The sequence below is a fragment of the Catharus ustulatus genome, chromosome Z (assembly GCF_009819885.2).
Source record: "Catharus ustulatus isolate bCatUst1 chromosome Z, bCatUst1.pri.v2, whole genome shotgun sequence".
Classification (NCBI taxonomy): domain Eukaryota; kingdom Metazoa; phylum Chordata; class Aves; order Passeriformes; family Turdidae; genus Catharus; species Catharus ustulatus.
In genome coordinates, this window is record NC_046262.2 from 63,934,918 (window position 1) to 63,962,073 (window position 27,156).

At 43.0% G+C, this 27,156-nt stretch overlaps 1 protein-coding gene across 1 annotated transcript in view; it reads right to left on the reverse strand.

The window, feature by feature from the left end:
- Positions 1–26,949, reverse strand: part of LOC117010458 (methylthioadenosine phosphorylase) — a 40,172-nt gene extending 13,223 nt beyond the window's left edge. The window contains exons 1-4 of the mRNA XM_033084946.1: positions 26,911–26,949; positions 21,884–21,970; positions 15,094–15,152; positions 12,617–12,784 (exon numbers count right to left, since the gene is read on the reverse strand). Of these exons, the coding sequence (XP_032940837.1) occupies positions 12,617–12,784; positions 15,094–15,152; positions 21,884–21,970; positions 26,911–26,949 (353 nt within the window). The remainder of the gene's footprint in view (positions 1–12,616; positions 12,785–15,093; positions 15,153–21,883; positions 21,971–26,910) is intronic.
- Positions 26,950–27,156: the final 207 nt, after the last annotated feature.

The following is a 27,156-nucleotide window of genomic DNA, read 5'->3' on the forward strand; positions in this document are numbered from 1 at the left end:
GTTCCTAAATGACACAAAGAGCCCTACTGTGATGTGATTCTACTGCAAAACTATTAGCTAATTTAATATTCAGACACGTAACCTCTGGAAAAAAGTATAGGTAAGCTTCAAGAAAGGGAAGGAATAAAATCTCAATTACCACAAAGCTAGTTGAAACAGAACTTGTTCATATCATGCATTCTTATATTGAAAGTATGGGAATTTACAGGAACAGCTTCCAGCATGAAGAAAGTGTGAATTCAACCAGAAAAACCTTGGAATGGGATGTCTTCATGTTCTCAGAAAGATCACACACACATGCAGTGCCAGTTTCCAAGTAGAAGAATCCTTCTCTCTTCTTTCAATGGATGGAAATGGTCAAACATGTTGAAATTACCATCCAGCATGCAATTTTGGAACACATGGAACTGCTATCCACTATCCACTTTACTCTCAAATGCACTGCCTCAAGCTAATCCACACAATTAGATGGTGCAAGTTGCCTGGAACAATTCTCAGATGCTCCCTTCTTCCCTGCAGTGTGTCACATATAGTGCTTTACAGGAGAAAATAAAGACAATAGCCAAATTCAAACCACAATTGAAATACAAAGCATCTGCTGGTAACACTTTTCATAACATCTCCCCAATAAAGTCACTAGGAAATATTTAGAAGAAGATTTTAAATACAAGTTATATGTTAAAGTACGTTTGGACAAAAAAATGCATAATTAGGGTAGTCTTAAGAATGAGATTGTAAAATAAGAAAGAGATGGACAAATTAGAAACATACATCTGGAAAATGGGATACAGCTGTTAAAATCAGCTGAAACTCCAAAATTTTTTCTTTTATGGGATACTGAAAAGCTGCAAATAGAATATACAGTAATTTCATGACCAAAAGGCGCACCGGATTATAAGGCGCAGCCCTGGGAGTTGGTAAATTTCGCAACTTTGTAGATCATATGAGGCGCACCGGACTATAAGGCGCACTTTTTTTTTGCAGTGAGGATCCGCCCCCAGCTCCCCCCGCACGTTTGCTGGTCGTGGCCCCGCCTCAACCCGGCAGCCTCGACCCCGCCTCCAGCCAGTAGCCCTGGCCCCGCAGGCACCCAGCAGCCCCAGCCCTGCGGCCTTGTGGACACCCAGCAGCCCCGGTCCCGCGGCCCCGCCTCCACCCAGCAGCCGTGGCCCTGCTGGCTCCCCCCACGGCTCACAGCTCTCACTTCCAGGTAGGCAAATTTCTGAACTTTGTCCATCAGATAAGGCGCACCGGACTATAAGGTGCACTTCCAGGTTCGGGGGAAAATTTTAGCCAAAAGGGTGCACCTTATAGTCGTGAAATTACTGTACATGATTTTTCACACTTTGCTATTTTGTCTGCTAATAAATTATTTAGAGTTGGAAGAAACAGTAAAAGCTACAATCCATTTCCTGCATTATAGTGTTTCAGATGTTGTTAGTCAGGCTTATGCATAAATACTAATATGTGACTTTCAGATACCCTGTGTTCTTTGAAGAGAATGACCACATGACTATATGGCCTCATAAACAAACCCCACTACCTTTACCACCATTCATACAAACTGCATGGGACTAAGTAACAACAGTAAGACCTATAACTGCCTTGAGCAATGCATGTGCTCACACTCAGACAATTTCTCTTCTGCATCTGTTGTAGTTTAAACCTACCTGGAAATTAAACCGCACTAAGCCCCTGTACCTGCAGCAAGTCACACTTTCAATCTGACAATAAGGTGGCTTTTGCTCCTTCATTTTTGGTTTTATCGCAGTAGCATACTATTTTGTGGCAATTCTGACTATGACTGAATCTAGGAAGCAAAATATAACTCAAATAAATGAACAAACCAGTTATTTCCGTCTGTGACAAACAGCCTACCACTTCCATCATCACCTTCCTCCATCTTTCAGTAGTGCTGAATTATCAAACTACTGGTAAAGAAAGAACAAAATGTAAATTCAGACTGGCATAAGCCTGTAAAAATCACTCTCAGTATGCTCTGCATCTTCAGGGACACTGGAAGAAAATTCTACAAAACATTTACAGGGTCTAACAATACCGCAGTAATTGTAGTTGTGTCTGTGACACAGAGAGCAGAAACAATAAAGCTGGCAGCTGTTACAGGAATCTATTTTCTACATCTCCCAAGCTGAGCTCAGCCATTGTCCTGGTTTGAAAGACAGGTATCTGCTACAGAAAAGCAGGGCCTTTCCTGGAAATGGAGAAAGTACATACTTCTCTCTTTAAATTAGTATAATTTAAAATTAAGGGGTCCTCAGGCAAAGATATGAGGATAGCAATAACAGTTCTTTACTACTGTGTGTAATAACACAAGCAAAACAACAACTGCAGCACTAACCCCAACCAGAACAGGAGCCCAGTTCAGCCCTCTCGGCCGTGGGCACTTTTCCCTTGGTGCAGTTCCTGTCACAGCCAGCAGGGGTGCTGGTGGCTCCCGGCGGGCAGGGCAGGTGCGATGATCCCGTGTGGCTGCAGGGGGCGCTGTGGGGCGGGCTCGGGGAGCGCGTGGGGATGGTGGCTGGGCCCGGACGGGAGGGGATGGAGGAGAGGCTTTGCTTCATAAACCCTGGGGCAGTGTCGGTCCTGGTGCCCACACAGGAAGGGATGGAGGAGAGGCTTTGGTTCATAAACCCTGGGGCAGTGTCGGTCCTGGTGCCCAGATGGGAAGGGATGGAGGAGAGGCTTTGTTCATGAACACTGGGGCAGTGTTGGTCCTGGTGCTCCAGCAGGATGTTTGGAAACAGCAAGCTGAAGCAGGAGGGTGTCCTGGCAGGGCAGAGGTGTGGAGTCCAGCAGCAGCAGAAGAGGCAGCTCCAAGTGCTGGGATGGTGGTGGCTGCAATGACCTTTCTCCCTCAAAGCCAAGAGTGAGTAAGAAAGAGCAACTGTCCCCACTGTCCTTCTACCTGCTTTTAATCTCAGTGTCCCCCGTACTCTGAGAAAAACTCTTAAAAACCAGGGAGGTTTTCCCTCCCCCATCTCAAGGACCTAGTTTTCAGTGCTTCTTAGCATGCCAATGGCAAAAAATTTTACAGGCAAAGAGGACAGGAAAAACCAACCCTTAACACTATCCTCCTTGAATTTTTTCTTATATCAACATGTTACATCAAATTCAAACCTTTAAATTATATATATACATGAAGAACCTTAATTACACACATATATGCACGCAGATACAGACAAAGTGTCACAGGTAGTTCACCCTAAAACAATAGGTGATCGGTTCTTTTAATCTTTTCGCATCACCAACCAGGAGCAACCTGGGCTCTGAGTGAAGACAGCCTCACAGATGGGACTGTCTTTGCTGGAGGCAGAATTAACCTAAATAGCATATTTCTGATGTATACCATTAAAACCTTATTTCCACCTGGTGTTCCCAAGAGCTCAGACTGGTCAGGGCCTGCTCAGTTAGTGGAACCTTGGGTGTTCACTAACCAGGTGGCCTTCAGTTAATTAATCTCACAGATATTGAAAGTCCCCCTACCCGGTGCATTTAAGGCAGCTTTAAGCAGGCAACTGTACTATTTAAATTTCCTTCTTGCTGGTGCATGTTAAGGAATACGGTACATACACTCAATGCCATGTTCCCTAGCATAGGTGTTTATACAGCTATTCTTGAAATGAGTCCCGTTGTCTGACTCAATTTTCTTGAGGGTACCATGCCTCCAAAGGACTTGTTTCTCAAGGCCCAGGATGGTATTCCGAGCAGTGGCGTGAGGCACAGGGTAGGTCCCCAACCATCCGGTGGTGGTTTCCACCATGGTCAGCACGTAGTGCTTGCCTTGGTGGGTTTAAGGCAGGGTGATGTAGTCAATCTGCCAGGCCTCCCCATACTTATATTTGGACCACCGCCCCCCACACCAGAGAGGCTTCACCCGCTTGGCTTGCTTGATGGCACCACACGTGCCACAGTCATGGATAACTTGAGAAATACTGTCCATGGTTAGATCCACCCCTCGGTCTTGTGCCCACTTATATGTGGCATCTCTGTCCTGATGACCTGATGCATCATGGACCCATTAAGCTAGGAACAAATCTCACTTGTGTTGCTAATTTAAGTCTATCTGAGACACTGCTATCTTTGCAGCCTGATTTACCTGATGGCTGTTTCCATGCTCCTCATTAGCTCAACTTTTGGGAACAAGGGCATCAACATGATGTACAGTAATTTCACGACTATAAGCTGCACCATTTTGACTAAAATTTTGGTCCGAACCCAAAGTGCGGCTTATAATCAGGTGTGGCTTATATATGGACAAAGAACGAAAAGTTGCTGTTTTAGTTTGGAGGACAGGTGTCTGCTGAGAATGAACAGGAGCTTCTCTTTGAAATGGAGAATGTAAACCCCCTCCCTTCAAATTATTATAATTTTGAAATCAAGGGGTTTTCTGGCAAAAATATGGGAATTAGGAATAACAGTTCTTTTCTAGGGAAATTAAAATAGAAATACAGTACTACAAAGAAACAAACTCCAAACCCTGACAAAGTCAGAGTACAACCTGACACCCTGTCAGGCAGGGTGCTGTTAGCAGTCCCATTAAATGGTGGCTGCATCCTCCTGCAGTGACAGATGTGGTTCAGTTGGAGCAGTGCTCCTGCCTATGGTGCAGTTTCCCTCTGGAGGCCCAGTGATGATGTGGAGAAATCCGGTTTTCCTCTGGAGTCCAGTGGAGAAAGGGGTTCCCTCAGTGTCCCAAAACCTCTGTTTTTATCTTGGTAAGAAATGTTGGGCTCTTCCCCCTGGCTGGAGCAACTTCCAATGGGATGCAGTAATTTTATCAGTCCCACAGTGGGACTCAATGGGCCATTAGCAGAAAATGACTCGCTGGAGGAAGGATGAGTTGTGAAAAGATAAAGAACACTGCCCTGCCTGGTTTCAATGGATGGCCCATTAGCAGAGTATCTGCCGTTGAGATAAAGATCACTGCCCCCACCCTCAACAGATGGAGATAGAATAGATACCTTTTATCACACTCTGTATTCTAATGTGCGGCTTATAATCAGGTGTGGCTTATATATGGACAAAGAATGAAAAGTTGCTGGCACCCAGAAGCGCGGCTTATAATCATGAAATTGTACAGGTAGCTTCTCTACCAAAGTGGCAATGCCTTTCTACTCATCAGCTGCTCAGACTGGTTTTCCCAGTTAGCCTTTTTCCAGCCAGCTCCCCCACAGAGCATTGGCTACCATCCACAAAGTGCTATAAAGGTAGAGTTCTGGCCACTTCTCTCTTTCAGCAATGTCCAGGGCCAGCTGAACAGCTTTGAATTCAGCAAGTTGACTTGATCCACCTACTCCTTTGGTAGTTTGTACAACCTGTCGTGTGGGGCTCCATACGGCTGCTTTCAGTGTACAGTTCTTTCCCACGATGTGGCAGGAACTGTCAGTGAAAAGAGCATAGCGTGTTTCATCTGCCGGCAGCTGGTTATATGGTGGGGGTTTCTCAGCCTGGGTCACTTGTTCATGCGCCTCTTTATCAGTGAGACCAAAATTTTCATCTTCCGGCCAGTTTGTAATTATTTCCAAAACCCCAGGGCAATTCAGGTTTCCAATACGGGCGTGTTGTGTGATGAGGGCAATCCACTTGCTCCATGTGGCATTAGAGGCGTGGAGGGAAGAGGGAACCTTTCCTTTGAACATCTGCCCCAGCACTGCTAGTCGGGGTGCCAGGAGGAGTTGTGCTTCCATGCCGATCACTTCTGAGGCAGCTTGGACTCTTTCACAGGCAGCCAAGATCTCCTTCTCTGTGGGAGTGTAATTGGCTTCAGACCCTCCGTAACTTTGGCTCCAGAATCCCAGTGTTTGGCCTCAAGCCTCTTTGGGCATCTTCTGCCAAAGGCTTTAGGACAAATCATTGTTCCTGGCTGCAGAGTAAAGCACATTCTTTACATCTGGTCCTGTCCTGACTGGGCCAAGGGCTACTGCATGAGCGATTTCCTGCTTGATCTGGGCAAAGGCTTGCTGCTGCTCAGCACCCCAGTGGAAATCGTTCTTCTTATGGGTGACCAGGTAGAGAGGGCTCACAGTCTGGCTGTACTCAGGAATGTGCATTCTCCAAAAGGCTATGGCACCTAGGAAAGCTTGTGTTTCCTTCTTGCTGGTTGGTGGAGACATTGCAGGGATTCTATTGATGACCTCAGTGGGGATCTGGTGCTGTCCATCTTGCCACTTTACTTCCAGGAACTGGATCTCTTGGGTAGGTCCTTTGACTTTGCTCTTTTAATGGCAGATCCTATTTCCAGCAGAATCTGGATGATCTTCTCTTCTTTCTCAAATACCTCCATTGCTGTTTTCCCCCACACAATGATGTCATTAATGTACTGTAGATGATCTAAAGCTTCAACCTTTTCCAGTGCAGCCTGGATCAGTCCATGGCAGATGGTGGGGCTGTGTTTCCACCCCTGAGGCAGTCGGTTCCAGGTGTACTGCACACCCCTCCAGGTGAAAGCAAACTGAGGCCTGCACTCTGCTGCCAGGGGAATGGAGAAAAATGCGTTAGCAATGTCAATGGTGGCATACCACCTTGCTGCCTTGGACTCCAACTCATACTGGAGCTCCAGCACGTCTGGCATGGCAGCGCTCAGCGTTGGAGTCACTTCATTCAACGCACAATAGTCCACAGTCAATCTCCATTCTCCATCAGACTTGTGCATGGTCCAGATGGGGCTGTTGAAGGGTGAGTGGGTTTTGCTGACCACCCCTTGGCTCTCCAGCTCATGGATCATCTTGTGGATGGAGATCACAGCATCTCGATTTGTCCGGTACTGCCGGCGGTGAACTGTTGAGGTGGCAATTGGCACTTGCTGCTCTTCCACCTTCAGGAGTCCCACTGCAGATGGGTTCGCTGACAGTAAGGTGTTTAATTACTTAATATCCTCTGCTTTTACAGCAACTATTCCAAAAACCCACCTGAGTCCCTCTGGGTTTTTGTAATAGCCGTTCCAGAGGGAGTTTATGCCTAAAATGCATGGTGCCTTTGGGTCAGTCACCACTGGATGTTTCTGCCACTCTCTCCCAGTCAGGTTCACCTCAGCTTCCAGCAGAGTCAATTCCTGCGATCCCCCCATCACCCCAACAATGGAAACACAAAGGTTCTGCCCCCACATCCTGATGGCATTAGGGTACACTGTGAACCAGTATCAACTAATGCCTCAAATTTCTGTGGCTCTGATATGCCAGGTTGTCCAAAAGATTGTCCATCAGATCTACACCATCCAAAAGACCCACTTTTTCTGCACCTCTCCCTGGCTAGAGGCAAGGCCCCTCTAGCCCTGGTTATTATTTCCTTCCTGGGCATACATACTTGACGTTACTTCAAGAGTATCCGACAGATCATCCTCCCTTCTGTAATAGCCGGCAGTTTGGTCACAGGAGGTTGAGGCTACCTTCACTTTGGCAGAGCTCCCTTGGTTAGTGTTTCCCTCCTTGAGTTGATGCATCCATGTTGCCAGGGCAGAAGTTGGTTTCCCATCCCATTTTCCCATGTCTTCCCCATGGTCATGCAGAAAATAACACAGATCAGCTCGTGGGTTGCATCCTCTCTCCCTAGCTGGGGGATGTTGGACTCTGACTTTGGGGCCTGTGACTTGCACAGGTGCCATATGGGAATTCCTCCTCACCTCCTCCTTCCTCTCCCTTCTCCTCTTGAAGACTCTTTAATTACAGCAGAGACGTGGGCCTGCATTGGGCCATTCATCATACTCTCACAGTTCCTGCGCTTGTTAGGAACAGAATCCACTGTTTCTCGGTTGTTATCAGCACTAATCATTGCAATGAAGGTGGTGTATTGAGATGGCCCCAGGTTTGCCAGATTCCACAGCATCTGCCCTGTGCACCTGACCTTGTCAGGGTCATTGTCATGCTGTCCATCCCTCCCAAAGAGTACCTCCAGTAGTGCCACTTCTCCCAGTTGTTGGATCCGTTCCTCAAGGGTTTCCCAGTGCATTCTATGGTGGCGCTCCTGCATTCTTTTTTTGTTCACAAACCTCTCTCTCACACTCACTAAAAGCCGCTCCCAGAGGAAAAGGGGCCCTGGCTCCCTTACGAATACCTGATCCACACCTGAGTCCTGGGTCAAGAGTTCCAAATTCCTTGCCTCTGTACCATCCAGTTGCACACCTGTACCCACAAGGTTCTAGAACTGAAGTAACCAAGTTGTAAAAGCCTCACGGCCCCGTTGTACAATGTCTTTTCGCAGAATAAGGAGACTTCCACATGACAGGGAATCAGTGATGATTTCAACCTCTGGCTCCCCGTGGATTGTGAGGGCCTTCCTTTCTTATCCTTATTAGCAAGGTGGTTTGTTTTCATCTTAAGATTTCTTAGTTTCCACAGGGTTGACTGCTGCTGGCTGTGACTGCCCTTGCAGTTCAGTTGGAACCTGGACAGATGTAACATTTGTTGGGTCCACTGCAGCACCATCAGATTCTTTCTCTTTTAGGGACCTCGGGGGTGGTTCTTCTCACCAGCTGAACTGTACTCACTGGTGAACTGTACTCCTTCAGAATATGGCCCATTTCCTTCACCAGAATCCCCACCCAATCTAGGTGGTTCATTTCTGAGGTAGGCTGTGAGGCAGGGTCAGGCTCTGGGGCAGCATCCCTGTTTTCTGGGGTAGGTATCAGAGTGGTTATCCAAGTCAATCTTCCATTATCTGTGAATGCTTAATAGAACAGGTATATCAGCAACACCAGCTGATGATATGATATCATTGGCATTTAGAGAAGATTTGAACCCTTTGAAAACTTATAGGGTAGACTTAAAAAGCTGGGTGAAGGGTTGGGAGAAAATTTATCCTGCTGGCACTTCCTTATAGCAAGTGCTATTATTGAAGTAACCCCAAAAACATACAGTTAGTGTGCAATAGCTCTGAATCCATGTGGCTGCCTCCAGAGGAAGTTAAAAAACCCACTAATTCTGCATCTTATTAACCCACAAAATAAAAGGGATAACAACCACAGTAACTTTAGTAACAGGATCCACATTTAGATAATGGGTTGCAAATGGGAGAGATATAGCTTGACCACCCAATCAGGGTAAGCTAGACCACATATTGCCACCTAATGAAGTTTTTATTTCAGCAGACAAAAAATTAGGATGCTCAAGAACTGCTATTCTTTTTTTCACCCATTTTCTTGATGCCCTCAGGCCCCACCAAAATCTGGGCAAAATTTCCCCAAAATTTGGGCACCAAAATCTATCCCAATTTGAAAGACAGGTGCTTGCTACAGAAAAGCAGGGCCTTTCCTTGAAATGGAGAAAGTACATACTTCTCTCTTTAAATTAGTATAATTTAAAATTAAGGGGTCCTCAGGCAAAGATATGAGGATAGCAATAACAGTTCTTTACTACTGTGTGTAATAACACAAGCAAAACAACAACTGCAGCACTAACCCCAACCAGAACAGGAGCCCAGTTCAGTCCTCTCGGCCGCAGGTACTTTTCCCTTGGTGCAGTTCCCGCCACAGCCAGCAGGGGCACTGGTGGCTCCCGGTGGGCAGGGCAGGTGTGATGATCCCGTGCGGCTGCAGGGGGCGCTGTGGGGCGGGCTTGGGGAGCGTGCAAGGATGGCGGCTGGGCCCAGACGGGAGGGGATGGAGGAGAGGCTTTGCTTCATAAACCCTGGGGCAGTGTCGGTCCTGGTGCCCACACAGGAAGGGATGGAGGAGAGGCTTTGGTTCATAAACCCTGGGGCAGTGTCGGTCCTGGTGCCCACACAGGAAGGGATGGAGGAGAGGCTTTGGTTCATAAACCCTGGGGCAGTGTCAGCGCTGGTGCCCACACACAAAGGGATGGAGGAGAGGTTTTGGTTCATAAACCCTGGGGCAGTGTCGGTTCTGGTGCTCCAGCAGGACGCTTGGAAACAGTAAGCTGAAGCAGGAAGGTGTCCTGGTAGGGCAGAGGTGTGGGCTCCAGCAGCAGCAGAAGAGGCAGCTCTGGGCTGGGCTGTGGTAGCAGTGACCTTCCTCCTCCAAAGCCAAGAGCGAACAAGAAAGAGCAACTGCCCCCACTCTCCTTTTACCTGCTTCTAATCTCGCGGTGTCCTCCCTGCACCGAAAGAAATTCCCAAAGAAACAGGGAGGTTTTTCTTCTCCCCATCTCTAAAACCTAGCTATCTGTTTGTCTCAGTATGTCAGTAGGAAAAAATTCCACAGGCACGGAGGAAAAAAACCAATACCCAATAGTCATTCAAGTAAGTAGTTACTGTTTTGCTCTCCTCTTCCTAGCAAACATCAGCTTCAAACCAAACAGAAAGTATTCAAAAGCCCTCAATTACTCTGATGTAGTCAACTGACTAACAGTACTGCAATTAACTTACAAAAGTCAAATGGAGAAAAAAATTATCCTAGATTTTTTAAGTACTTTTTAAAAGAATAGATCAACTTTTGCAGCCTCTAGTAGCAAGTGGTTATTTTTGGATTTGGAAGCAAGGAGAGCACACTGTATGTATTTTTGTATTTATTTGATAAAATGTATCTTTCACTGTTTAAATACACAAAATAATAAGCATAAACAAAGCAGAGACTATATATGGAATCAAGTTTGGAACTCTTATATAGCTCTTATTATACCTATTCAGTGTTTCACACTCTAAGTCAAACTCATGCTAGGCAGAAGTCCTACACTACTTCTCATACTGCAATTAATTTCACAGCATGCATGCCCCAGAACAAATTGCAGTAGCTGCCTACAGTTTTCTGCTCAGTTCTAGCTCTTTGCCCATTTCTATTCACTATTCCTTCTTCTTGATTCACACAAGTAAGGAGAATTGAGAATAGGAATTCTTCCTATTGCGAACATACATAGAGAGCCCACATCTCAAGTACCTGGACACCAGAAGGCAGTGATTTTAATGGGGGCCTGAGTAAATCCTTGCCACCTAGACCACAGCTTATTTCCTATGTACTGCCTGGCATGGGTTAACCACTATAAAGAAGTCAGAATACCTTTAAACGAAAATAACTGACTGTTTTTACAAATCAAATCAGTACCTTCTTCCCAAGACTATTAACACTGTTTGCATGACTTTGATCTTTCATTAGAATGTATTTCGTAAAAATTACATCTTTTTGGACCTTGGTGGACAACTAAAACATTCCGTCCCACGAAAATATCTTCCCATCAGTAGTACTGTTGGCATAATGATGTAAATAAGGCAATCAGTCTTAGACTGCTGTGAAGATCTAGTAGTCTAACACACCCTGGCATAGAATATTTTGAGAAAAAGACTCGACACAGAAATTCAGCTGTCAAAAGAGACAGACTATTACAATGCATTAAGTTTTCTGAATTAAACTGCAAGTTGGGGAAGATTTAAAAATTCATATTACATATAATTTTCCATTCGGAAACATTTTCACAGGCTTTTCTGACCAGCATTTTGGTTTCCTGATGCCATTAAACAAGTCACAACAAGTTTCCACTTCCCTACATCAAAACAAATACTTGCTTGCCCAAACAAAACATTGCCTGTAAATAGGCTATACCATTACTACTGGTGATCATTTGAATAAACTCTAAATGAAAACACAGATCACAGAACAGCTGAGGGCAGAAGTGGCCTCTAGAGGTCACCTGGAGGTCCAGCTAGAACGGGCTGCTAGATGGCTTTGAATATCTCCAAGGATGGAGACTCTGCTGGCTCTCCGAGCAACCTGTGCCAGTACTTAGTCACCTTCAGTAAAAAATGTTCACTGGTGCTCAGAGGGAACCTCCTGTGTTTCAGTCTGTTCCTACTGCCTCTGATCCTGAGCACTGCTGGACAAAGCCTGGTTTCTTCTGTGCACCATCCCTTCAGGTATTGGCAATGAAATATTACCAGTAGCACCACAAATGCCCAAAGAAGCTGCATACGCCATTTTAAATACTTCAAATTAGGTGGAATACCCAAATAAGACTTCAAGATATAATACAGCCCCAAGTATTTAAAGTAAATTTACCTATAAATTGTGCCACAGATTTTTGAATTATTTGCGTTGTTAGTGATCTTTAAACGTAGCTGTATTTTGCCCCCAGCTTTGCTTGAATTTTTCTACTCAGATAATCAAGGAGGATAGGACCAGCTGGCGTACAGAGACTTTGGAAACAAATTTACTTCCTTATGATTCTTAACAAATAAGACATTCAAGCATCTATTCTTGTTTTAAAACAACCTCATCTCTTTTGCTACTGTGTTGCATTTATCTCCCTTGTGCAGGATCTCATTATTATGACATATATTTTTCTAGCTGACTCCTTCTATGCTTTCCTCTCCATCTCATTTCAGATTCTTCATAAAGCTTGGAATGGCCTGTGCTCTTATTTATGTTTCTCTCCCATATCTGAGAATAGAACATTTCTTTTACTTCTCAACAGTCTTCCCACTGAGCTATACTTTAGTTCATTTACAGCCATTCTTCTAAGACTGGTATTTCTGTGTCTCTTAGAATGGAACTTCTCATAATAGCATTCCCATTTCCTATCATATTTTCTTGTATGAATCTCACTTTTTGACAGAAGAACTGAGGTTATCATCTTATTGTACAAAAACTTAATTTAACATGAACATATCATATGGTTTGACCCCATTTGTCCTCTTTCTCCTCCTTCTTACTCACCTGTCAATGAACTGGTCAATTATGACAAGATCACCAGGTTGTATTTCCTCTCGTAATGAACCACAGGCAGTAGTCACTAACACATGGGAACAATTTTCTTCTTTTAACGCCCAGATATTGGCACGGTAATTGACGTTTGATGGCATAATTGTATGATGCCTTCCATGTCTGCAAAGATACATGAAGCAAGACAGTAAAATAAATCAGACTGAAACTGGCTTCCTTGTCCCAAATATGGAGAATTTCAGGAAACATATTTCCCCTAACAATATTGGAAGTGGAACTGACTACCTTAGCCACTTCCAGTACATTTTGTTTTCTTAAATGTACTGAGCTTCTCTTGGAATTCAATTTAAGAAGCAGTGGTATAATTTTCTTTTTAAATGCAAAATTTTAAGTTCAAGACAGTAATGAAAAGAATCTTAAAAATACAAGTCAAATATACTTCAGCAACTTCAAGATTAAAGTAAGTATTTTTCTCTGAATCTTCTAAGTCAGTTCCATAGATTCTGAAACCTCTTTCCAAACACTTCAGGGAGTTCTTAAAATTTATGTACACCTCCAGAATTTTCTGCCCAGAAGGGTTGCATTTATACTCCCTTACAAAGAGCGGCACATCACAAAGCATTGTGTTCTAATCTGTCAACTTTCCAGAGAAAATAGTAGAATCATCACATTTTTCTCTTTGATCTTTAAGTGATCTGACAGCTTTCATAAATTAAAAGAATGACTTCACACTGTTGCAGTATTCTTTTTCACCAACACAGGAAATACTTGGTCTTATAAGCACAAGCTTTTGTGATATCTCTCTCTTTGTTACAGAAGCACATCACTTACATGATTAAACACGTTAGAAAATTCTATTCAACCATGTAAAAGAAAGAACTAAAGAAGAAAGAAGCAAGTAAAGAAGAAGGAACTAATGAAGGAATTAAATTTCTCAACTGATTTTTTTCAGAGGCCAAAAAATCCAAAGTATTCGATCATTCAGGAACTGCATACAACATGATCAAGCACTGTCAGTCAGGATTCCCAAGTTGTCATTAGCATTTCCGATAAGCTACTAGACACAAAGATTTATTGCTTTACTGCAGTTGCTGTCATAGCCTTCTTATAGAATGCCTTTTTTTTTTTCCAATCTGATTCAGAAGCCAAGACACAAAGATAAATTTGCAGGTACCTTAGCCCTAAAAGTAAACTCACAAGGTTTTCTACATGAATGGTCATAAATCCCAGGGAGAAGGTAAACCACAGACAAGTTGTTCAGATATCTGTGGACCAAGGTTTAGTTTGAAACAGTACAGCTATGAGACCTTGGTTTAGCAGTTCATTTGAAAAAATGAGAAAAATGCTGTCCAGATGTAATAAAATACATGATGTAGACCATGACAGGGAAGAAAAATAAAATCACAGACAGAAGTGTAGTTGCAGTTGAGGGTGATTAAGCAGTGTGCAGCTTTAATGGAAAAACACTGGAATGAAAAGTATTAGGGCCCTGAGTGCACCACTGAGTCCTAAGTGCCAGACCCTGGGCCTCCACAGAAACTCCTGATGCCTGTGAGCCTGGGTGCTCCTGCCTCCAAGCTGAGGCCCCAGCCTCCCCTCCTGGCCTGAGCTGTGTGTCAGTCCTCAACCCGATTTCCCCCCAGAGCCTTCACATGTATGCTGTAGTTTGCCTCTAGAGCAGGATGATTTTTAGACACATGCTACAGCTTCGTCTCTTACCTCCTGTGGTTCCTGCCTGGATTCCCTGGATGGATCCTGTGCTTGACTAATTACCTTGACTTGCCCTGCTTATAGACTATCATCAGCATGTGCTCTGTCCATTCTGTCCAGATGCTGTGAATTGTGTTAGTATTCTTACATTTCATACAATAGCATGTTGGTCCTAGACATCCATGGTTACATCAGCGCAAAATTCCCACACATTCATCGGTAGACCCCACTTCCAGAGTTTTTTAAAGTAAATATGTCTGAATAACAATGATATAGGGACGGAGAATTGCAGAGGATGCAGCCCCTAAGCAATAATTTTAACAGCAATAGGACTCAATAATCGAAGGGAATGATTTGGAGGAGTTTACAGTGGTACCAGAGATGCAGTTCATCTGGAAGCAGACACTTTCTCTATTTCACAAAGGAAATCTGCAAACATAGTGAGCAGATTAGTAAGGTTATCAGCATCACCTACCTACAATCAAAGCAGGTGGCCTTGCAGGCTGCTATTCTTACAAGGACAATACCTCCCACTGTATTTTATCTAACCTAGACAGCAATTTTAGTACTCTCAGTCCTTGCAGTATCAAATTTGCTTATTAAAAATCCCAAACTTGTGCCAGACTTTGCTAGCAACCACACCTAGCAAGATGATGTCAGAGCAGAAAGTCAGTTCTAATGAAAAGGGAAAAAATGCCGAGAAAACTTCAGGACTCATAGTATATAGTACTCCTAAGTACCCCCTTAAAATGTTTGTTTACCTTGCCAAGAGCACACAATCCACATTTTTGATCTTTCCCAAAATCAAAGCATCCGAAGGCTGCAAAACAAGCACATAAGAATGAGTTACTGCCTGACAATCACATTGCAAACCTTTACTACTACCTAAAAATAAACACAACAGTTATGAAAGAAAATACTGGTTTACCATTGTACTCTCAAGTTTTCTTGAGCTCAGTTCTGTAATTTGATATGGCAGATTAGTAAAACAGCCTGGAACAGGAAGATCAAACCTGAGACAGGAAGGATTACCACAAATTTTCTGTATTCGTACTAACATGAACATTGCAACTCTTTACTTTGTGTTTTGAAATTGTACTGATTTTTAATATATCAAAAGTGTATTTCAAACTCAAAAATAGGAGCATGTGTGTACTACTATAAAATTGGTTAGAATGACTCACTCTTTCCTGTAAACTTCAGTTTCTTTCTCCTAAATAGGTGTCATTCTCTACTAAAGCACCCTTCCAACATAAAAAACATTTAATCTGTGGTTTTCCATAACACTTGCCATTCTCTTCTCTGTCCCCTTTCTAACTTGGGCTAACTTTCTAACAGTAGGGTGTGAAGAGCTCTGGATTCCTCCAACCTGCCCCTCACTGCCCCCCCATCTTCCTGAAAAACTCACTCTTCCCTTCTCCTGGAAGTCCTGCTTTTGGGAAATGAAATGTGATAAAACATGAGAAATTCTGGTACATAAGTGGCAGAAGCAGTGTAGTATTTGCTCAGCCTAGGGACTTTGCTTAGAGCTACACAACCAGAAAATACAATCTCCCTGACTACCCACCAGCCAGGACAACAGAACATTTTGATTTTAGCTGTCCAGCTGGAACATGTACCTTGCCACAGAGGTGGGTCACCCTGCACATGAGAGGCAGCCTCCAAGTCATCAACCACCATTGCAATAAATTAACTGCTCTGTGGGCTGTGTTCTGCTCCTGGCCTTCAAAGATCTGAAATATACTATGTTATAGCTTTCCTTTTTGTTAAAACAGCTACTAACAAAATCATGGTTTATTTACTGATCACAAGTTTGCAAGGGTCTTGACTCACACATTTGCATTTAGAAATGTTCTGTTGCCAGCTACTTGATAGAAAACAAATAAAATTATAATGCTAGATGCAAGATTTCATTTAGCGTTTAGTTTTACAGCCATTGATTTTATTACACACTTGAAGATTTGCAGAGATTGACAATGAAGTGATATGGGAGTCCCATGTTAAAGATACCCATTTCTAATAAAAACATCACCCTCTACTTCCTATTGCACAGCTCTTTTTGGTAATTTTTCATGTGAAAGCTGTCCATAGCACCATAACTTACTCAAACATCTATTTTTAAATTCTGGCAGACACTTACTACTTTTTTGAAAAAGGGAACATTCCAGAAAATTTATTTTCAGAACTGTAGTTATTCTGACAGTTATTATTTCTCCAAGTCTCCATTTAATATTAAACTATTGATATTTAAGCGTTTTATCTTTACCTTACATATAATCTTCTGAAACAAGCATGACTTTAAGAGTGAAATTTCACACAGGGCTAAAGCCTTGCTGTCTAGTGGTCAAGGTAACTTGCCATTACAACATTCTATAACAAGGAAGAACATTTTTGTGAATTTTTTCACAAAAATTAGCATTTGGGATTTTGTTTTGTTTACACATATTTGCTATGTTAAGCAATAAGCTCTTAGTAAAACTGGGGACTTAAGTCCCCAAAAGACTACAAAAATACTCCTAAAAACTAAAGAGGATTTCTAACAAAAGTTCTTGCCTCCCATCAAAAAGGTCAAGAAGTTGAAGACTGGGCTCTTTGCTTTATAAGTAACAGATTCAAGTTTATTGCAAGAGGTAGATTTAAGTTCATACCCATTTTCAAAAGACTTGGGATAGTTTGATATTTATTCCCATCACAGAACTCCATTGAATTCTGGCATACATTGACAATGCAGAAAGAACATAATAGCTTTGAACTTCACAGGCTTCAAAATCCAGCTGCTGCAGCCAGGGTTTCCTTCCCTATCTGCTCGTATCCTAACACTTCAAAAGGGTTCAGCATGGTTGTGTACAATACTATCCGGTTGACACCTTTGCACTGATTTCCGTGAAACGCATTCTGCACATTTTCCAGGTGATATACTGAATATCTTTTTGGCACATGATTCCTAGAAAAATTAGTAAGAAGAGAAGAAGAAATACTTGGGATAAAGAGAGCACTGCTAATCGGTGAACAGACAGTTTAAGAAAATAATTGGAGATACTGCATAATGGTTCATTAAAGGGCATTAAATAAAGATCACACAACCACAGAACTGTCATGGCTGGAAAAGACCTGTGGAGATCTGCTAGTCCAGCCTTCCTGCCAAGGCAGACTTGCCTAGAGCAGGTTACACAGGGACACATCCAGGTGGCGTTTGAATATCTCCAGCAAGTGGAGCTCCATGACCTCAGTGGGCAGCCTGTTCCAGCGCTCTGCTACCCCCAGTGTAAGAAATTCTTCCTTACATTGTGTTTTAGTTTATGGCCATTACTGCTTATCCTGTTGCTGAGCACCACTGAAAGGAGTCTGGTATCATCTGCTGGGCACCCACCTTTGAAATATTCATATGTACTGACAAGATCCCCTTTCAGTCTTCTCTTTTCTGGACTAAGAAGGTCCAGCTTCCATGGTCTCTCACCATGAGAGAGACGCTCTAGATCCTGAATCATCTCTGTGATTCTGCCAGACCCTTTCCAATAACTCCTTGTCTTTCTGTACCAAGGAGCCCAGAACTCAACACAGCACTCCAGCCATAGCATCACCAGGGCACGCATAGGGGGAATCACTTGACTTGCTGGCCACACTCTAGCCACTGAACCCCAGGACAGCATTGGCTCTCCTGACTGCAAGGGTGAACTTTACATCTACCATGCCAGGTTCCTCTCCACAGGTCAGCCCCCCAGCTGTGCTGGTATTTGGGGTTATTCCCATCCCAGGTGCAGGACTCTAAACTTGCCCTTGTTAAATCCCATCAGGTTTCTCTATGCCCAGTACCCCAGACGAAGGTCCCTATGAGTGGCAGCAAAGCCTTCAGGTGTGCCAGCCACTCCCCTCAGTTTTGTGTCACATGCAGAAACTGGTTTAGGGTTCATTCTGTCCCTTAATTCAAGTTAAAGTTTGCTAATAAAGTGATTGAGTAAGACTGGACCAACTATTGATACGTGCATAAAATTATAGAAACAGACATTTCACTATGTGTTAACTGTGTAACATAGCTAGTGTATACTTCCATTCTGCTTTCTTCCTCCCACAAGCTCTTTCCAAGTGATGTACCTCTCCACTATTATCACAGTCATAGCCAGCAGTGATGATAAAATAATAAAAAACTTTCAATGGAATAATTTGAAATCAAAGCTCTAATACTGCATTTTTAAAGGAGGACTTAACAAAGTTCTCAAACATTAAAAATTCATAAATGTATTTAACTACTTCCTTTTTTTCACAAAATACCAGTCACATAGATATTACTCATTGTTGCAAAAAGGAAAAGAAAGAATAGAACTCTGGGCAATTAACCCCAAATTATCACAATAACAAACAATTGGAATAAATCCCCTTTGTCTATAATATGAATACATATAAAGTACTGCTCTTGTGGAGGCTACAGAATTCATTTTTCCCTTGGCCTCACCTCAGAGGCTAGTTGGAACAGAAAACAGAATAAACATGGAACACTTGTGATGAAAAAAGTATTTCAGAGGTTCAGCAAGCCTCCATTCAACCTGTGAGCTAGTTTAGGGACCAAATGTAGATTGTTTCAGGGAGGTAGAAGAGGAGTTTAAGCATTATATTACATGGTCAGGTCTCTTCCCCATCAGGAAAGGTGATTCAGAACCAAGTTCTGTCATCCAGAAAGGAAGAGAATCCAACTGAAAATAAATTCTGAACAAAGCTTTTTAGGAGCTTCAAAATTCAATGATGAAGATAAAATTGCTTGGAACAGCACCTATTATCCTGTAGGAGACAAATACTTTCCATATCTGGAGACAGAATCTGAACTGGGATATTTTCCATAGAATACCAAATTTTTGATGTAGTGAAAATGGTAGAAGCAGACAAAGGAGAAAAGACAGCTGGAATATTAAGAGCTGTAAGGTTACTCAGCTTTTTAAAAAACTATTGTTCTGCATTTTCACTATTACTAATGTAACTTGAGAGATCATAGGAGGATCAATGTCAACAAAGAGAACAGCAAAAAAATTGTCATAATAGTTTCCTTTAAACTTTTCCATATTTCCCACATTCCCTAATGCTAAATTTTGTAGTTAAATGATCCTTAGGATTAAAGAAGGCCAAAGGAGAAGACAATTCAAGGAGTCTCTATGAAAAAATTATTAATCTTTTAAAAGAAAAGAAATCAGCATTTTTTCTGAAAGAAATACCTATTTTGCTGCTGTGAAATGCCAAAGGTTCCAAGGAACATCTACTCCAGGAAAATGTTAAATAAAAAATCTTTTGGCACAAGTTTCCTTGTCTAGAAACTTAAGAAGTAAACCCCAACATTTAAGTGAAGTGGAATTGTACACTTTGCATTTTTACATGACAAAAGGAAATGGACATACATTCTAATAACTACGCCTTGCAATTTCCTTTTGACATTCATCCATTTTTATCTTTTATTCTGGTTCTGCCTGAACTAAATAGGTTGATGTTTCATCTCAGTTTCTCTCAGGAAGTAAAAGACCACAAAGTTCTGAAGTTTATTTAAATTAAGCTCTTTACTTCTTAAAATTTTAGGCAGCTTATCTCCCCACTGACTTTACAGTTCTACATGAAAGTATCTTTATGGCAGAAAAGTCCCAATTTGGTTTTATATCAGTAACAATCAAGAACAAAACATAACTGTAGGAAAAAATAGTAACAAACCATAAACTTCTAAACTTTTCCAGGCATATTTAAATAAAAATAAAGTTGCCCTCTTTCATTCAGCAATAGCTCAACTATATACAGTAATTTCACGACTAGAAGGTGCACCCTTTTGACTAAAATTTTTCCCTGAACCCGGAAGCGCGCCTTATAGTCCGGTGCGCCTTATCTGATGTACAAAGTTTGGAAATTTGCGAACCCAGAAGTGCGAGCTGCAAGTTGAGCCAGGACCCACGGGAGCTGCGGCCGTGCGGGGGCAGTTGGGAACCACAGGAGCCACGGCCGCCGGGCGGAGGAAACCGGCCGGGGAGAAGCGGGGGAAAGTGGCACGGCCACAGGAAGTGCCAAGAAGCGCCACAGGAAAGCACCAAGAAGAGGCAAGAAAGTGCCCCGGGAAAGCGGTGAAAAAGCAGCGAAAAAGCACCAGGGAAAAGCGGTGAAAAAGTGCCGCAGAAAAGCGCCAAAAAGAGGTGAAAAAGTGATGATAAAGTGCCGTGGGAAAGCGCCGAAAAGCAGTGAAAAAGTGCTGCGGGAAAGTGGTAAAAAAGGGGCAAAAAAAGCTCCGGGGAAAAGCGGCAAAAAAGTGCCATGGAAAAGCGGTGAAAAGCGGTGAAAAAGTGGCGAAAAAGCACCGCAGCAAAGCGCCAAAAAGCAGCGAAAAAGCACCGTGGAAAAGCACCAAAAAGCAGCGAAAAAGCGCCGCGGAAAAGCGGTGAAAAAGCACTTTGTTGCTCGCCGCGCGGCTCCTCGCTGCAAAAAATAGTGTGCCTTATAGTCCGGTGCGCCTTATATGATCTACGAAGTTGTGAAAGTTGCTGATTCCTGGGGGGTGCGCCCTATAGCCCAGTGCGCCTTATGGTCGTGAAATTACCGTAGTCCTAAAATGAGAGGTAGGTTTTGTAACACCTCCTTCCTGTATACTAAATAGTCTAAGCAGCAAAGTAAGTGAATACTGATCCACCTAATAACACTAATTGAATTTGAGGTTTGTTTCTGCTTCAATTGAAATCCATCGCACTTTGTGCAGCTTGTTACCAGATACCAGATTTTTGTATGTATATATACCAGCACATACTGATAAGACTGTATTAGAATTAAAATATAATTCTAATGGCAATTATAAAGCAGCCAGACTCTCCACATCTTATGACGTAACTACCTAAGATCCAATTCTTCTATGAGCTTTGTGTGACAACTAGAACATCTCCCCACCTTGATCTCCTCCCTATAAAACTCCCTCATCCTTTGTCTTGCCTGTTTGTACTATAAATGCTTTGTGCCAGGAATTATCCTTCAAAACACACCCAGCGCTGCGTATGGAACCTTCTCTCTACTGAGGAAAGGGACAGAAGCAATGTAAAGGAGAATTGTTCAGGTGTACCAGTGTCACAAAAACAGTTTCAGAGCTCCATTTTCAACTAATTTTAAAATTATGTCGCTATAAGCATGATCTTACATTGGCATGTAAAACATAATTCATTAGTTACAGGGAAAATGGTGCCTCATGTACCTCAAAGGACAGATTTCTGCAATTCAGAAAGGTTCCTGGACCGATCTGACAGATAATACAGGTCACACACCAATAAAAGATTGAAAGAGAGGGTTTATCCCTTGTTTGTAAATTCAGCAGTGAGTTTCCAAATTCATCCAATCTAAAAATGAGAAGAGGTATAGTTTCCTTTGCACATCATCTTTGCAATAATACCTTGTTTTTACAAACTAAGAATGACTTAATATATAGCAACTAAAAAGTTGTGCCAGCACCTCCCTCACACATTCATTTACCAGTCTGAAAATTCTTAAAGCATACAAACATCTTGAAAATTGGCAAAAAGTTTCAGTAATAAATAAAAAGGTTATACAGACCTTGCCATAAGGAGTGTCAACATATTTTTCTGTTCTTCCTTCTAAGATATCCGGATCATCCAGGCCCGTTCCGCCGATAATTCCAATCTTACACAGAAAGTACATATTAGTCTTCTTGCAATTTACATGTAACTGCATGCCTGAAAAACTAACCAGCTACAAAATGTATCTTCTTCTCAAGATGAGACTAGACCACAGATGCCCATCACACCTTTCCAGAATGCAAATTTCAAATACCTGATTTTAAACAATTGTATTTTACTTGTCAATTTCTTACCCCATGATATAAAAATCAAGACTGCTATTTGGAAATGCCTGTATTGAGTGAGAAATACATGTAGAAAACCTATTACAACAAAGGCTTCTTGTTAATTGGACAAAAAGTCTTACGTATAACCACCATACTGAATATCAGGCTGTCATGTTTTTAAGCCCAGCTGGAAGTTAAGCACCACAGAGCCCCTTGTTCAAACTCCTCCCACACTCTGGTGGAATGGGATTGAAGAAAACTTGTATGTTAATATAAGAAAAGTTTAATAACTGAAAATAAAGTAAAATATGGTAATAAGGGTAAATGATAACAATAATGATGAACAAGAGAAAAAACAGTGATGCACCATTGACTGATGTCAGACCCCATTCCCAAATCCATAGTGGCCACCCTCTGGGTAACTCCCTTAGTTTATACAGTGGGCATGATGTCCCATGCTGTGGAACAGCCCTTCAATCAGTTTAGGTCACCTGCTCCAGCTATGCTCCCTCCTGATTTTGTTTGCATACCCCTCCACGCCCTCCCTGGCAGAGCACGAGACAGGGAAAAAAGAATTCCTTGATTTAGGAATAACATGACTCAGCAAAGGCAAAACATCAGTGTGTTATCAACACCATCCTCATTCTGAATCCAAAACACAGCAGTGGAACAGCTACTGAGGACAAACTGTCTTTACTATAGCTGTAACTACGACATAGGTATTTCTACATGATATTATACCTCCAAAGGAACATTTTGGAAAAAAATTAGCCTTTTGTGTTGACTCAACAAAATCTAAGAGCTTTCCCAACTAAAACCCCTGTTGTGTTTTGATTTGCCTGTGACTGCATATTCCAGATAAGAAAAATGCATCTGATTTTTCTTGTTCATAGTTCATAATTGAAAAGTAATTTGGTTTTTGTCTCTCTAAGGATAATTACATTTTCAATCAAGTCAAGTTTTTTCTTGTGTTCAGAACACTTGTAACTCTTTGGACAGAATTGTTACTATCAAGCTTTTCGCAACTGAAACCTTAGTAATGGTATTTAAAAGAGATGTCTGTCACCATTTATCAAACACAGAAAAAATGAGTACTTCCTTTTTTTTCTTCAATGTGGCCAGTTGTTGCAAAATTTGTATCACTTTCAAGTTGAATACATGTCATGACTGATTTGCCTGTCAGGGAAGAACGACATACGAACCATTCTGACATAACTTACTACCACAAAGACTGAAAACTTCCCAAGTAAAACCTCCAGACTTCAACATGTAAAACCCTCCTTCCACAACACGCACAGAGCTGCCTCTTACTATAGCATTTTTCTTACTTTCACTTTCATAGAGACCCCATCTGTTCAACCACTGTATTAGCTGGCTAATTAAGCACTTCTTTTCAACAAGCAGCGGCTCTGTGGTCTTTGTTACATATGAACACCTCTTTAACAAAGCTTTCCACACCCGGTGGTGTAAAAGCTGATACGATCAGAGAGTTTTAACTGATCCTCTACTTCCTTCTGCTACCCTCCTGTGGAGCACGAGAAGAAGTGCAAAGGAAACTATCCTACATACTCTGACACTGAATACACACACAAGCCTTAGGAAAGACCTAGATCATTGTTAGCAGTAGTACTGATAGGTCTGTTGCCATGTTATTCGAGTTGCCTGGCGATCACAAAGGTTCCGACTTGGATTGCTCCTGGAAAATCTCGAAAACTACATACATCTTAGGATTAATAACAAATTGTCTCAAGAATCATGGAAGGCATACAACAGGAACAATCACACAACTCAAAATCAATAAAAGACTATCTTTAACACTGTTCATGCATACACTCAGTAAACACTGGTGATTTGCTACATTAACAGAAGACAGGACCAAAATGGTGCCTTTTAAATTTTTTTCAATCTAGGGAAGAAAAAGGTTCCTTCAGCAACTTTACTAGTTCTGGCTGGATACAACACTTGCTTTACTAGTGCCCTATGAGTTATGATTCAAAAGGGAGCTGAACTGTTACATCTAGCAAAGTGAAAGTTGTTGGGACTGAGGAAAAAGTCTGCAGGGCTGGTGAGAGCAGCTACAGATGCAGGACATAAAAGTTATCTTGGAACAGCAATGCTTTAAAGATTATTATAAACACACAGATCTATCACAGTAACAGACTGTTCCTGTACAGAAAGTAGCAAGCCTGGCCTCTGGCAGCATAGGCCTGGTGTGGTTACTCTCAAATTTGCTCTCAGGCTCCATAACCTTGCTGCTGCAGCAGCATCAGTTCCTGTGCAGGCTTTTACGCCAATAGCCATGCTGACAGAAATGGCAGACTGCAACGAGCTGCAAAATATTCACCCAGGGTGCAGAACACAAAGCACGTGTTAAGTGCCTTCTTCCCTACTGCAAACTTATCTCAGTGGCAGTCTGGAGAACCCTGAGGCAACACTGGCTAAAGAAATGCTGGGCTCACTTACAACTCACTGGAGAGCTACTTCAGTGGAAGGAAAGTTCGGCCAGCAGAGATCTTTAAATAGCTGCTTCTCCAATCATGTAAGGCCAACTTGGAGATGACAGTTCTAATCCTAAAATTAATTTAACCTGATAATTATTTTTCCTCCAGTTTATCTCTTGAAATACTATCTGCATCTGGGAACTAGATACAAATATCTGATTCTATACTAAATTCTGCTTTTCAAATCTTCTAGTGAATTATCAAAATGAATGCAGATACTCTAGGCTCAGTGGGAAAGATAACCTATGTCCTGGTTGTGGCCAGGACAGGACTAATTTTTGCAGTAGCGTGGGAGGGCCATGACTAGGACCTGGAGATTATTCTGTATGACTTTGTATCATTTTCCAGAAACTGGGGAAGGGCCCCCAGGTCAGGATAGCATGACAATTGGGTAATTTTGAGCTCTGCATAGTGATGGGCAGTTGCATATTAGCTGCTCACCTCTCTTAATTATATAGTTGCTGTTACTGTTTTGTTTTTTTCCAGTGAATTGTTATTATTTCAACCCATAATCTCCACCTTTTGTGCCTCTAACTCTCCTCTCATTCTGCTGCAGGGGGTGGAGAGATGCATGGTTTGAAGTGGTTACAGCGGGAACACTAAATTGGAGAGCACCATGTCTAAACCACATGAGTTCTATTCCCATCTACCAGCCCAGACGCTGATGGGAAGACAGAGAGGATGTGATCAAAGAAGAACAGTTCCACCATTCCTCAAAAGCCAGAGGACTGACCTCATACCTAGCAATGACCTCAAGAATGGAAAGATGTAAGACTGTTCTCCATTCCAGACTTTGCATCCTACAAAGGGACACAAAGGATATAACTTGCATTGAAGGTTATCCAGAATTAAATCTCAAGTAAAATGGCATTACAGTAGAGTTGATCTCAAACATTGGGATGAAGAGCAACAGAAGTGATACACCAGTAACTACAAAAATCGAACCCATTTCTTGGTGATCACCTCCTCCCACTGAGGGAACCATTTGATGGCAATCAACAAAGAGATAGGACCCCCACTTGCATAACAAAGACATCAGACCCCCGTCTAAGGAAAGCATGAAGCTGATTTATTGATTTCACACATCAATGTACACACCTTTTCAACTAAGCTAAAAATAGCACAACCTCATGACTGGTGTTTCTAAGTAACATTACTTAATCAGAGCTCTGCACAGACCTGTACAGACCAGCATAGGCACATACAGTCTTGCATGATTTAACTTAAACAAAGCACACCACACACACCTTTTGCTTTTCCATTTAAGGTTCTGCCTCAGCTTGCCAGGGCTTGTGGCCTACCAAACGTAGCATATCCCCTTCAGTCATGAATTGAGTCCTGCTCTCCAGCTGCATTCCTACTGTTTCTTTGTCGAAGTCCAAGTAACAATCACAGTGAAGTGTATACCTTTCTTCACCCGGTGTCTGGTGAACTTCTCCAAGGAAGTTTAAGCCAAAGCCATAGAGGTATCAGTGCAGTAGTAACAGCCTACACTTGGTCACCTGCAGGTCTTAAACACTAGTACATGTCACGATCACCTGCAGGTCTTTTTGACAACTAACCACCAGCAAACCCTTCTGTATTCTTCTCTTCTGTTTTGAGAATACTGAGATAGGGGGGAGGATGGCATTACAAATAATTTTGCTTAAAAGGAAATAAACATCGAGCTGAGTACAATTTACCCTTAAGAGAATAAATCTGTACATCGAAGACAGGTCATAACATTTTTACACCAAAGCAAACACACAGGAGACAAGTCTTAGGAGAGGAAGTTTTGTTCATTTCTCCCAAAGCTTAAGAGTTCTGTGCACGTTTAAAAACAGAGCCCTCTCACTGACAAACTCATCGCACCGCACATGGGTCAGACACCCAGAAAAGATTTCTCCAGATTAAAAAAAAAAAAACCCCAACAACAAAAAACCCACAAAAAACCAACAAAAAACCAAAACCCGTCTCTTCCGGGCCGGCCGCTGGCGCCCCTGCACGGAGAGGCACGGCCACGCTCCCGGGCCCGCTCCCGACAGGCGGCGGAGGAGCAGGGTGGGAAGGCGGCAGGAAGAAGGGAAGGACGCAGCGGGCAGAAGGGAGGAAGGCAAGAAGGAAGGAGGCAAAGCAGAGCCTCTCTGCACGCGCTTGGCAGCGCCGGGCGGGCAGCGGCGCGGCTCGCGCCATCTCACTCCCGCAGCCGCCGCCAGACGGCGGCGGGGAGGGTTTGCGAGCGGCGGTGGACGCCACGTCCTCCCTCCTGAGGCGCGGCTGGGCGGAAGCGCGCTTACCTTCACGGGCAGCGGGGCAGCGGCGGCGGCGGCGGCCATGCTGGCGGAGGGCGGGGCGGTGCCGCGTGGGCCGCGCTCAGCGCGCCGCGCCGGGGCACTCCCGGCCGGCAGGGGGCAGCACCCGCCCGCGCTGTGGCCGGGGAGCGCGCGCGGCTCGGGCGTGCCGGGCCGTGAGGGGCATGGGGCCCGGCCATGAGGGGAATGGGGCTCGACCGTGCTTGGCGCCGCTCCATTCGCGAGCAGGGC